This window comes from Typopeltis vanoorti, chromosome 18 (genome assembly GCF_054136105.1).
Source record: "Typopeltis vanoorti isolate ZY-2024b chromosome 18, IOZ_Tvanoo_1.0, whole genome shotgun sequence".
In the NCBI taxonomy this organism is placed as follows: Eukaryota; Metazoa; Arthropoda; class Arachnida; order Uropygi; family Thelyphonidae; genus Typopeltis; species Typopeltis vanoorti.
Genome location: NC_143566.1, coordinates 26967691 through 26982283, shown reverse-complemented (window position 1 = coordinate 26982283; position 14593 = coordinate 26967691). Strand labels below are relative to the sequence as shown.

Here is a 14593-nt window from a genome sequence, read left to right as displayed (position 1 = left end):
CACTATGATCAGTACTGGGAACTATGTCCTTTTCGTTTTAAGATTTGAAAAATTTGGTTATGAATTGACGACCTCGCGATGCTTTCGATTTCTCTCTCGGATTTAAGTTTCCTTTTCTGAGCTCTGTTTGTACTTTGAATCAGACATTGGGATTTTATTTATTTTAACTAGAACGTCTTTGCTTGCTTGAGAGCAATTTATTTAAATGTTTTTAATATCTCAAATTTGTATGATCTGAAAAGAAATAATAATTAAGTTTGTTTCGTACAAAAAATCATAACAAAAAAAGCTTTATATTTTTTTTTACTTAGTAACTAGCAAAATTTTAATTCAAATAAGACAAATTCTTCTCAAATAAAGAATTTTGTAGAAAATTTTCAGTTTCTTGAGATCAACTTAGCCAACTAAAACTGACAAATAAAGCTTTCTCTTTTATGAATAAAATAAAATTCTCTCAGCGTCCGTAGCATACGCAACGTACGCACCGGTAGGGTAGTGTGCCAATAAAGTCGGCAATGAAACGAAGGGCGAGCATAGAAAGCGAGACGGGCGAACGAAAACGGAAAACTAAAGTAAATCCTTTCGAATGGGAAGTTCAGAAGAGTAACCATAAGTCTGAAAAGATGGATAATGGGTTGAAAACAATTGTAAAAGCTAGCAGTCCCTCTAGGCATATATTCATTCATATTTTAAAGTTTCTTTTTGTCTTTTGTTAATCTTACTTAACTGGCCGACCCGACAAGACGGGTCCCCCTAATTCCGGGGCCCCAGGCTAGAGCCCTGTCAGTGTCGCCCTTGTGGGGGCCTTGCCTTACATACATCCTTGGACATAATAAGAAACGAAAGCTGCTTCCCGAGTATTCATTTGTCTTTTGGTACTCATACCTAAGTTCCTTTGTTTCGCTTTGTTTTTAAATCGCACTTAAATTCGAATTCAAATTTATATTTATATATATATATATATATATATATATACACACACACATATATATATATATATATATATATATATATATATATATATATAAGAAAATAATGTTTTCGTATTTTTTGAAATAACAATACGGTAATTCAATAGAATGCCAAGTGTTACGGTATTTCTGGCACAAGTTAGTTTTATTCTATGGAAACTCGGGTTTTTCATCCTGTAAACGCAGGAAAATACATCGCAGAACTCACACTATTTCAGACGATAATATATATGGTTAGAGTTAGGAACTACGATACGATATGATAACACTTTTCCGCATACTCTCCTTGCCCCCCCCCCCCCCTCCCCCGGCGCCAAATAAATCACTAATGGTTGTGCCTCAGCTACTTTGTGGTCGGCTAAGGACGGAGGATAGCTGTCCAACACTCGAAAAATAGTAGTACTGAGGGCCTCATCTTCTCTCTTTGGGGAATAAAAGTGTTAGTGGATTTTTTAAAATAAGCATATTGACTATATTGACTCCAACAGAATATCCATGTATATAAGTTGCACAAACTTTACGTAACTGAAATAATTACTTGAAGCAGAATGTGACGGAGGGTATGAGAGTGTTGGATCCGGTTATAGGATCAGAAGACAGGTCCGTAATGAAGGTACCATTTCCCCAGAAATGGCACCTTCTCATATCTGGGGGTCACGTGGTACAGAAAGTAGCAAAAGGTGCTGAAATTTCAGTTAAGAAGTGGAACTACAAGGCAGGTGATCATGATACACTTAGGAGGCAGCTTGAAGAAATATCATGGCATAAAGATCTGCAAGGTATGTTCACTAGGAGTTAGATGGATGAGTAGTATCATTATGCATGAGCTGCAAAAACAAAATGTTGTGGAAGGTATATAAGGAGAAAGATGACAAACTAACATATGATGTTAGTTGGTCACCTTAGTTAGTACAAGGATTAGGCAAGAAAGGCGACCAGTATGGTAAGGAAGGCAAAATCAGATAATGAGAAGAAATTTACCAAGTAGGTAAAAGAAAAACCTAACGAGCTTTTTCGTTTATGTGGCAAGTAAGTTGCACATACTTTGGTTTCTTGCTAGAGGAATATGGAAAGATAACTTTAATGTGTAAAGCTGATCGAAAGGTGACAGAAACAGAAGAAATTGTTTAGATAGAGAGTGCAAAATTGCAAAGATATATCATCCAGCTGAAGATATTGTTATGACAGAGGGGACAGGTAATAATGTGACAACAGAGATTGATAAATTAGAATTATTTAGAATATTGCAGAATCTGAATGCAAATGCAAGTGTGGAATTAAATGGGACATCGGCTTGCGTTTTTTAAGAGAACGTGCATGGAAACTGGCGATGCTTTTGACTTGGCTATTTAATTTGTCTAATTTCTGACAAAGTTCCAAGAGAGTAGAAGGAGGTAAAATAATTCCTTTGCATAAAATAGGATCTATTCCGTGGTAGCAATTATAGACCAAATCAGCATCTCAGAAGTGGTGGTAAAAGTACTGGAATAGTTGATCAAAAAGAGAAGTCAGGAATTAGTGGATAAGAATACAATATTATATGAGAGGCAGCATGGTTTTATGAAAGGTCGGTAGGCCTTAGTAATCTAGTAACTTTTTATAATCGAATGACAGCTGAGTTGGATAAAGGAAATGGCTACACGATGATACTACTGGATTTTTGCAAAGACGTTTAAAGTTACCACGTGAACTGTGTTATGCAAACTTTAAATATGTGGATGGACATGAAACTTGTAATATGGATAAAAAGGTGACTGGTGAACAGATACCAAAAGGTAGTTTATGGGAAAGAGGAATTCAGGAGAAGACAGGTGATTATTGGTATGCTGCAGAACTCGGTGATTGGACCACTCCTGTTTAATTTGTATAGGGTGGCCCATAAGTCACGAAGAGTCTTACAATGTGAATAATTCATTACTAGTGAGAAAATCTCCAGGTTCTGTATTTCATTGTAACAAAAAAATAATTAATAAATGAGAGTGTTATTATATGTTTTAACCATTCGTCATTTAGGGACTGCCGTGTACATACATTCATAATATAGGAAATAATTTAAAGGGAGATATTCAATTGTTTGCTGATAATACAAAGTTGCTGATAATACAAAATAATATAATCTTTCGGCATGAGCAGAACATAATGGATGTCAATTTAATGCAAAAAAATTGCAAATTGTTTACCACATTGATGGAAATTGATGAAGTCAGGGATCTTGGGGTAGTAGTAGTAGATATAGAGTTGAAGTTTAGAGGTTATTGTATAGTAGCCACGGTAGCTCACAGGATTACTTGATCATTGAAGACCACACTAACAAACAAAGATAAGGTAGTTATTCATCTTTACAAAGCCTTGATACGACCACATCTAGATTACTGTGCTCTAGTCTGGTCACCTAGCTTTCTTGAATATGAGAAGGTAGTGGAGAAGAATCAGAAGCGAGTGACCAATGGATTGCAAAAGTTGTTTGATTAGCGAAAAGAGGGGGGGATATGATAGAAACATTTAAGGCTTTCATAGGATTGATGCAGGGGAAATATTTTAGCACTTGACTAGATGGAGCAGAACAAGAGGTCATCCCTGAAAGTTGGGTAAGAATGTGGTCAGCAGGGGTGTGAGAACTGGAATATTTTCTTGGAGAGTGGTTAATGAATGAAATGAGTAGCCTAAATCAGTAGTGAGTGCATTGTCTGTTCATGGTTTCAATTGAAACCATGAACAGACAACAGACAATTATTATTATTATTGTTGTTGTTGCATGGAAGCCTCCATGCGACAACAACAATAATAATAATAATAACAACATCAATAATGGTTTACACAATGAAATAAAAAAATCGATTAACTGTTTTCAAGGTGTTAAGGTCATTTCTAGTCAGCGATCAAAATTCTGATACCTGCTGAAAACGTTACCTAATGAAAGAGCTTTGCAATAATTTTATCAGTTTATGATCACAAATATTTATAAACAGGCTGCTATCTGCTCATCAGTAATATACACTGAAAGGTGCTGGTGAAAGAGAAATTTTTAAAACATTGAAACTCTTCATTTTATGGAAAACTTGTTCCAGAACAATCAAAGTTGCTACTTTTGGAAGCGTTTTTGGTGTAGCATCTCCAGAAACGGTGCTGCAGCAGAACAGAGTTACCTTCTATATTTAACTTTGTCCCCTTTCCACATGGTGATTCATACAAAATCACCATCATAATCATTGCCATTCCTATAGTCATTTATATAGACTGTTTTTAAGCCAAACTGTATTTTTCATGAATCAAGTCGTGTAGCTTGAAAAAAAACTTCAATGATCACTATGTAAACAGGGTAATCAGATTATCCCACCTTAACCCCAACATGACACCAATGTATGATAGATTCCTAACCTTTTGTGGATGGAAACCTGTCATGCATTAATACATTATAATAATTCATTATTACTGATTGTTATAATTATATAATTTATATTAGAATCATAATTATCAAAATTATAAATAAATGTTACTTAAATGGGAGTGCATTAAGATTCGAACAATTATAATTACAATTGCCTAATTAGGACTTGTGGTAAGGTGCACGATGTTGGATTAGTAAAGGAAATATCTTATATAGTGGATTCAAGCCACAAACTGAGTTACTATTTTGAAGTATGATTTCTTCTCCTAGAATAAACTCTAGTTTTTTAAATCCACTATAGCACAACTGATCAAATGCATGAATATATCAAATTAAACCAGGTAGGGTTAGAAATATCACCTCTTATATAAATAATGCCACGAGAATGCACTCAACATCTAGCATTCTTCCTGTGACATTCTATAAAAGAGAATGGACTCAACCTCAGCGAGAATCAGTGGTGGATATTAGATTAACCCTTTCCAAATCTAGGAGATAAAATGAGTACCCATCTTTATTTGGGGAATAAAAACGGCATTGCAGTTTATTTTTATATTATTTATTTTTCAGCTAGTTCCCAAATTTTGTCATAAATAAATATTTCCACCCGCCAAAGAAACTTAGGTGTTTTTAATCCCAGAGATAGTATCTACTTTGGTAACGGCGATGCCCTTTACTTGGAAATATCTCAGGAATTCGAATCCTGTCTGGAATGCGACGAACTATAAGCGCTTTTCATATTATTATTATTATTATTATTATTATTATTATTATTATTATTATTATTATTATTATTATTATCAGTTGATAACAAATATATAACCATCCAACATCCACTTTCCAACATAAAAAACACACAAAACAGCAAAACCACTACAATCATTCAGGAAATTTACTTCGATGCAGATATGAACTGGAATAGCCACATAAACCATCTACACAACAAACTCCGAACAATAAGTGGCAAACTCTACAGGTTAAAAGACATAGTTCCCATACGCCTAAAAACACTAATATACAAAGCACTATGCCAAAATATACTAAGATACGCTATAACAACGTATGCTTTCTGTGCACCCTACAAATTAAATAGATTAATGTCGCTACAGTACAAAATGATAAAACTGATCTTTTGGGAACAAAAAGAAAATAACGACTTCATATATACTGCAATGTCAGAACACAAAATACTAACAGCAAAACATTTATGTCACTATGCAGCTTTGTTAAAACATTATTTCGATGCCAACTACAGGACAGTCAGAAATACATAACGTATAACAAGACCTCAGACAACTAATTATATCACATATAAATACAATAATCACTACGGAAAGGCCACGCGAAACTTCTACATCCCAGACATGATAAACAAATTACCTTTTGAATACAGAAACCTTACAAACTACAATAGCCTGAAAAGAGCTCTAAGGACATACTATGAACAAGAAACACGCACCCATCAGATCAGAGCTTTACCCACCTTTATAATGAGTTGCCCTGGTGTTATAACATCTTTAGACTTGAACTTTGTTTCAGGCGCAAACTTAATTGTTTGCATACTTGGGATTAGGAGTTAAAATAACCAAGTTTATAAAATTACTTGGTTATCCTAATATATATATATATATATATATATATATATATATATATATATATATATATATATATATATATATATATATATATATATATATATATATATATGTAGAAAGTATTTTTACCTTGGGTATAAATATGTTAAAGATACCAAGCAATTTTAATCTGTTTGCTTACTTGGGAAATGGAGTAAAACCAGGTTTAAAATTGCTTGGTATCTTTAACATATATATATATATATATATATATATATATATATATATATATATATATATATGTGATCAGTTATTTAGAAAAAGATAATGCCCGAAGAAGAAAAGAATATCGTTTTCCCCAAATTTTATTTATTTTGAAAATCAAAAACACAGTTATAGGTACATTCGTACTACTTTCAAAAGTGCTGATATACTGTATTTCAGCGCTTCCCAAACTGGGGGCGGTAAGTTTTGTTGAGGGGGGGCCGTGAAATAATGAAAACAAATTTAAAATGTTTTAAGACTAAGTAGATTTTTTTTAATCTTAAAAGAAACGTATTTAATTTTTATTATTTATTATTTATTTTTTGTTCTTTTTTATATTTTAATGGAAAAAAGCACACATTGGTGTTGGTTCACAAATTTTGCTTCTGGTGTATTTCGGCGATTAATGAATATTAGAATATATGCTTATTCATATAAGTTTCATTTCAAAGGTATTGATAAGAAACACAAAAAAGATTACAAACGCAAAATCTTGAATATAAATACAATAAATATTATAATAATATATGTCTATATTACGTTTTTTTTTTCGATGGGGGGCCGTGAAATATTTTAATTTATCCAAAGTGGGCCTTGGCATCCATAAGTTTGTGAAGCACTGCTGTATTTAACGAAATAAAAAAAAAAAAGCATGTAATTTGTTTCAGGATCCAAGTATGAAACGTTGAGGAATGGAATGTAAATAGAATCTTTTTTTTTTTTTTTTTTTGAGAGGCGACTTTGGTTGCACCAGTGATTGTCTTCTCAGTTAAACAGTACAGAATACAGAGTTAAATATTTTGAACGTTTGAACACGCTCATACTATTGACACTCATATAATATCATTTATTCCAGGTATTTCATTAGTATTAGCATAACTCAGTGTGCGATCATTAATCTTCTAATAGATTAGGAAATTCCAAATATTTTTTTCAATATATATATATACTAATTTACACATGCGATCTAAGGAATAATAGAGATAATGTTTTTTTTATCTAATTCAAAAATTATAATTTAATTATTTAATTGGAATTGATTTAAAACATCTTTCATTGCATTCAGAAAATTTATAGCAAACATTTCGAAGTAACAGATTTTATTACCTGTTAAAAGTTCTTTCCTCAAGTTAGGAAACAACTTCATGTCGACGATTGAAGTAATCACGCCTTCTAGTGTTCCGAACTGTGAATCGATGCCTAGTGTGAAGAGCATCAGGAAAAAGAGAACCGACCAAAATGGAGCACCAGGAAACTGATTGATGGCTTCTGTAAAAGCGATGAATGCTAGACCTGTTCCAGAGGCACTCTATAAAATAAGAATATGTACAATAAAATAATAGAAGAATAAATGGAAATATTTTCGAAATACACTGAATTCTCGTAGAATGATCTGAAAAGAGTGAATATAATTTTGAAGTAAATTGCTATAAGATATGAAGTTAATACAATTTTCTTCTAAGTGAGAGAAAGTGTCCTATCTGTAATATAGGACACTTTGAATGGTGAATTATTTTGTCTGATATTTTGAATATTCCCTTTAACCTGTGGATTTAAAAGCAGTGAAAATCTATGGACGCTATTAATGGTAGGATGACTAACATCGCATTTCAATCAAACATGCAAATGACTTCAGAGCTAATGAAGACCTCTCTCTCTCCCTCTCTCTCATTTGCATACTAAAGCAATCAAACTCTCTCTCTCTCTCTCTCTCTCTCTCTCTCTCTCTTTCCCTCTCTCTCTCTCTCTCTCTCAAGCTTATCCAAAGCAATCCAAATGTCTCTCCCTCCATCACTTATCCAAATAATCATAAATCTCTGTCTATCTCGCAGATCCAAAAAAATCTCGCTTATCCAAAGCAATAGCAATCTCTCCCTTTCTCTCTCTCTCAGAGAAAAGGAATGCAGTTACTTTTGATAAGCGAAAATGCAATAACTTTGGATAAGCGAAATATCAAATAATGACTTGAAACTTTCATTTTATTTCTGTTAAGATGCAGGGACTCTAATGGTCTATTTCATACACTGAAAAATGCGTATACAATAAATAATAATATGCTGATGACACATGACAAAAATCTTTAATACATTCATTAAAATGCTTTCATAATAATTACATGAACCTATTCCCTCCCAAATGAGTAGATTCACTTCTATGGTAATTTAGGTTTAGGATTTATTTTTGTCTCACACAGAGGAAGAACTTTTTTGAAGCCTTTTCAGAGTTAGTCGACCACACAGTAGTACAGTTAGGGATCAGGAATGAGATAGCGGCAATTGTATGTTCCCGAAGTTTTCAAATCATCTGTAGCCATGCTATGTTGAATAAGTATGTTAGTAAATAAGTGTACATTATGCACTGCTTGGAAAGAAGTCCACAGATATCCCTACGGGAAACGTGCATCGTGCCATGTAACGAGACACGTGTTTGTAGCCGGTATAAATTGAAGGAATGTGATGCTCTCAAGTCAGTGCAACTGTGACCTGCTGAAATAGCTGCAAGAAGGGAAAACTGAACGAGTTTAAAATAGGCGTTTGTGATAGGATGCCATATTGGTCTATCTTTTCGGTAAATTATTGGCAAATTGGGCCATACCAAGATAAACAATTAATGATACCATACACGGTCTATGTACCATACTGTACACAGACAGTGTACAGTGGGAAGTAAGCTACCTGCAGTGGACCACTTACCAGTTTCACGTGACTATAGGTAATGCTCGTGGGTGCTTTGAAGGATAATGTGTAAAAACTGCCATTCGTTGGTTGATATATATCGATTAGAACATGAATTTGGAGGAAAAAAAGGCTCACAACATGGATTTCCAAAGTAGAACCGCAATATGCAATCCTTACATTACCAGAACCAACACGCGGCGTCGTCTTCAGTGATACACAGACCGTGTACTGTGGGAAGTAAGCTTGGAAAGTTGTATTATGGAGCGACTAATCACCCTACATCCTCTACGAGAAGATGGGCAGTGTAGGTGTGTCCGATGCCAGGTCGGCTTCTACAGAACTGACCATTGTCAGTTCTGTCGAAGCTGATAAGAGCCACCATCTCTTGGTCCCTAATCCTAACAGTATATATTTATTATCTGAGATAATGTGATACGGTCGATTTTCTTGAGTTTACAGCAAAAAATCGGGTTTCAGAAAGGAAAAATATCCTTGCCTGTGCCGGAGATTGATTAATCCAATCGTAGAAAGGCTTAGGAAATGTTCCTCTAGTCGGTGACTAGAATTGAATCTAGGTGTTTCTTCGAGCGGTCAAGCGCCGTGGAGTGCAAACACTACTTCCACTGAGCTACGCATGCTCCTCCTACAGGAAGAATGGTCCAAAATTCCCATTGATTGCTATCATACGCTTGTGGAAATATGTCCAATAGGACTGCTACAGTCGTCGCAGCGAGAGGAACTTGGGGAGTGCATTATTCTAGCTGTGTCGTTTGTTAGAAGACTTATAATGTCTACAACTGTTTCATGTTTTCTCGTGACATGGACCCAGATCCTTGATTGTGGTAACTCGAAGGTTAAACGCCGACCAATGCACAGCACTTCCAGATAATGCATATTCCTACCTTTGTAACAGCTTAAGGAACAGCCTCTGTTTCTTTGAACACGACAATGACTCTATCATACTGCAGGTCATATTGTAGGAAAAGCATGTGGGAAAAGTTCATTGGTCAATCCAACAGGGCATCTTCAGGATGAATTGGCACGTTGTATGATGGCCAGAATGGTACATAAACGGTTCATGATATGACGATCATGTTGAAGGAAGAATGATTTAACACTCCCCATCTCCCTCCACATACACACCGTCTTGAAAGGCGGTAAACCTATACTATGTAAATGGATTAAATATTACAATTGATTTTGCTCTAGAGCAGTGTTTCTCAAACTTCAGAAATCCGTATACCCCCTTTTTAAATTTTCATTATTACCAAGTACCCGCTTATCAATAATAATAATAATAATAATAATAATAATAATAATTTTTTTAAAAAACATTTTATTATGTCTCAGTATAAATTACATACAATAATAATATTTACAATATTTACAATAAGGATTATACAGAATTTTTGAATTTAGAATATACATAATAATAATAATAATAATAATAATAATAATAATAATAATAATAATAATAATAATAATAATAATAATAATAATAATAATAATTTATTTATTTTATTTATTTATTTATTTATTTATTATTATTATTATTTTTTTATGTCTCAGATGAATTGCATACATAGTTGCTGTAGTAATTATATATATATATATATAATATTTATAACGCATTACAAGTGTGTATAACAGATACTTGCAAGTTAGTAATTTTCTTCCTCGAAGCTTAGCTGAGTTTATCTGAGGAAGATAATAGATGACAGAGGGTGGTGGTTTCATGGTTGTGTTCCTATACGGGTCACAAGCCAGGTGTTGATTTTATTGTTTGTTGGTACGTGCTTGGAAGACTTCGACTGCTATTACAGTTTAACTTTTTTTTTTCTTTTTTTTCTTTTTTTTTGTGCAAATAGGGTTGGATTTAGATATGGTGTGTTTGTTTCTTTGTGTTCTTGTAGTGATAGTTTTTTTGGGGGGGGGGGGGGGTTGTCATAGGTTTGTGTGTGTGTGCATGTGTGGTGGGGGAGAGAGAAACAGGAATTGCTCTAATTTTCATTCTCGCTATAATATTTATATAGTGCCTGTTTCAGCTCTCTGTATGTTCCTAGGTTTATGTTGTCAAACGGCAGTTTGTTTATCATGTCAGGTACGTAGAAGTTTCGGGTGGCATTGCCGTAGTGATTGTTGTACTTATATGTTATGCAGTTTGTTGACTGTGGTCTTGTTATTTGATATGTTGTTCTGGTTACTCTATATGTTGGGCTGTAGTAGTGTTTTAACATGACTGTGTAGTGGCATAAGTGTTTCACCTTAAATATTTTGTGTTTTGTCCCTGCTTCCTGCATAAGAGTGGGTTGTTCCCAGAATATCAGTTTTATCATTTTATCTTGCAACCATTGTAGCCTGTTAAGTCTGTAGTCTGCGCAGAATGCGTATGACGTGATTTCATATCTTAAAATGTTTTCACATAATGCTTTATAGATTAGTATTTTTATGTGGGTTGGGGCAATGTCTTTTAATCTGTATAGTTTGCTTGCTATTATCCTAAGCTTGGTATGTAGGTAGTTTGTATGGCTATTCCAACCTTGATCAGCATCGAAGTGAAGTCCAAGATAGCGTGTTGTTTTCACCTGTGTGATGGTTGTGATTTTAGGTTCTGCACTTTGTGTATAGGAGGATGAATGTTTGATAGTGAGATATTTAGTTTCTATGGGCAGGGTTTGGGGGTTTTTGAATATCATTAGCTTTGTTTTTCGGTTAACCAGTTAGTGATTTGATTGATGTCGTGTTGCATATTTTTGTAAGCGATATTTGCATTGTTGTGAATGGATACTATGGCCGTGTCGTCTGCATAATGGAAAATTTTACTTTTTAGGGCAAGTTGGCTTGTGTCGTGTGTGTATATGTTAAATAGAATGGGAGATAGGACAGCTCCTTGCGGTACTCCACAGGTTACATGTACCTCTTTGATGTATGCTGATCCTATACGTGTGATGTGCTTTCTGTTTTCGTGTATGCTTTAAACCACTGGAGTAGACGACCTCCAATTCCGATATGGGTAAGTTTCGTTAACAAGGTTTTATGTGTTAGTGTGTCAAATGCTTTTGTTAGTTCAATGAATGCCACTAATGTTATTCTGTTTTTATCCAATGCAGCGTTTATTAGATCTGTGAAATCTTCCAGGAGTGTTGCTGTTCCTTTATTTTTTTTGAAAGCCGTATTGTGTTTTGGGTATGATCTGAAATTTTTCAACGTATGTGGAGAGTTTCTGATGTACAATGCGCTCCATGATTTGATTGATTACAGGCAGCGTGGCGATAGGTCTGTAATTACTTATTATGTTTCTTTTTCCCTGTTTGTGTATGGGTGTGATTAATGCAGTCTTCAGTGTTTCAGGTATGTGTCCCGTTTCGAAGATTTTATTTATCAATTTTTGTATAACTGGAAGTAGGTCGGTTGAGTGTTTCTTGATGTCTTTTGGTCTGATTCCGTCTATTCCCGGTCCTTTGTTAAGATTAATTTGTTGAATTGCCAGTGATAGTTCTTCTTTTGTTACTGTGGGGAACCACATCGATTGGGTTGCTCGTGAACCTAGTGGAGAATTTTCGTTTGTGTGAGGAAAGGTTGTTTCTTGTAGCTTTTGGACAGAGTTCACGAAGTGCTGATTAAAGTTGTTTGCCAAATGTTTGAGGGATTTGGGATCGCAGGCAAAGCTGTGTTTTATTGTTTCTGAGGCAGTGGTTCTGTGTATATTGTCCAGCATTTCATTAATCAGGTGCCAGGTTTCCTTTATGTCATTCTGAACTGTTGTTAATATGTTGCTGTAATAGTTTCTTTTTGCCGTTCTAATCTGGGTTGTAAGGAATTTCTTTTGTATTCAGCTTTTAAAGCGATATTGTTCGGCGACTTCTTAAGTTGTTTCCATAGGGCATCTTTTCTTTGTATGTCTGTTAGTATGCTGTCTGTTATCCATGGATTTTGTTTCGTTTGGGGGCGTATTTTTATTTTTGTTAATGCTTTGTTATATATTTTGTTAAATGCAAGTTTAAGATTATTATATACAGCTTCAGCAGAGTCTAAAGATGCTATCTGCATCCAGTCTGTTTTTCTGATTTCATCGTTCACTATTGCTTCGTTTACAATGCTATGATACTGTTTTGTAGTCTCAGTGATTTTTATGGGTTCTGGTTCAGTGTGTAACTGCAATGCTGTGAAGTAATGGTCTGCCAGTTTGCATGTTATGACGGCTGCTGTGTGGCTGTTTGGAGGGGCCCTTATATTTATATGATCAATGCAGGTTGAGGTTGTTGTGTTTCCGACTATCTCTTCTCGTGTATACGACTGTATGGATGGGGTTATGTTATATGCCGATAATAGGTCTAGGTATTGTTCTGTGTTGTTATTTATGTTCCTAATGTTTAAATTAATGTCTCCTATTATTATCAAGTATTTTGAGGTGCCTACTTTCGTGGCTGAAAGCCATCTGTTTAGTTCTAGGAATTTTGTGGTGCTTAAGTTGGGTGGTCTGTATAATGCGTTTAATATCAGGGAGTTTTCTTGTTTGATGTTTTTAATTTCGATGCATATGTTTTCTGCGTATTTTAATTTATAGTTTATTTCTGTATCTTCTAGTTTATGTTTGGTAAATATTATTATACCACCACCTCGTTTTGTTTGTCTGCAGTGTTTGTGTTGTTGGAAGTGTGCCATTTGGTAGGAGGATGCCTCTTCGTTTGTCGTAGATACTTCAGTCAGTATTAAAATGTATATTTCGTCTATATCTTCCTTCGGATAAGTTTGCAGGGTCAGCTAGTATTTTTGAATGCTTCTGATGTTGATGTGGAGAATCATTTTTTGGGGATTGTCATTTGTTTCCATTCTGTTATTGATTTCAGAATGTAGCAATTATCATATTCCGGGGTGATTACGTCTGCTTGATGGTCTGCATTCATGTTGGTTGGTGTGCTGTTCCTTCTTTACGAGTTGTCAATATTCCTTTCAATGTGACAGCCTGTTGAGGTCATCTACGGATTTTATTTCGATTGGTTTTGCGTCCTGTGTCTTTCTAAGGAATATTTTGCTGTCTCTTATCCATATAAACTGGTAATTGTTTTCTGTTTTTACTTTCCTTGCTTGATAGAATATTTTCTGATAATAGGGCGTAAGGTATTCAGACAAGTATATTGGGGTATTGTCGTGGTCTCCTTTCAGATTACTACTGGATTTTTAATCCTGCTAGCTTTTATAAGTGTAGTTTTTGTTAGGCTGTTGGTGAGTCGCACTACGACGGGAGAAGGACGGGTATTATTTTCTCTTTTCCTTTTTTGTGGTAACCGATGCACTGATTGGATGTCTCTTGATTCAATGGGAGAGCCGATTTTTTGGCTTAGTTGTATTACAGTGTCTCTTAGATGTTCCGTAGCTATTTCTGGGAGACCATTTATGAGGAGGTCATTTTTGTGCTGCTGTTGGTTTGAGAGCACGTACTGTTGCTTTAAAGAGTTTAGTTCTTGCCGTAGGTCCGTTGTCTCTTTAATTAAATTATGCTGTCTTTCAGTTAGCTCTTTGATGCAGTTTTTAATTTCTCTAACGGTCTGTAACATACCTTCTACCTAGTTATTATTAAATTTAATAAATTCCTCATATTGGTTGAATTTTTCTGTAATTTGTGCGGTATGTTTTTGAAATAGTTCTCCAACAAAATCGATTAAACAGTCTTTTAGGTTTTGTAATCTATTTTCTAGTTATGCATTTAAAGTTGGC

The 14593-nt window shown here is 34.6% G+C and overlaps 1 protein-coding gene across 1 annotated transcript in view; it reads right to left on the bottom strand.

Annotated features, from left to right (window-relative positions):
* LOC150096563 (sodium-dependent neutral amino acid transporter B(0)AT3-like) overlaps positions 1-14593 on the bottom strand; it is a 292659-nt gene that overhangs the window by 58299 nt on the left and 219767 nt on the right. The window contains exon 9 of the mRNA XM_090408129.1: positions 7305-7506. Coding sequence (XP_090264255.1) covers positions 7305-7506 — 202 coding nt within the window. The remainder of the gene's footprint in view (positions 1-7304; positions 7507-14593) is intronic.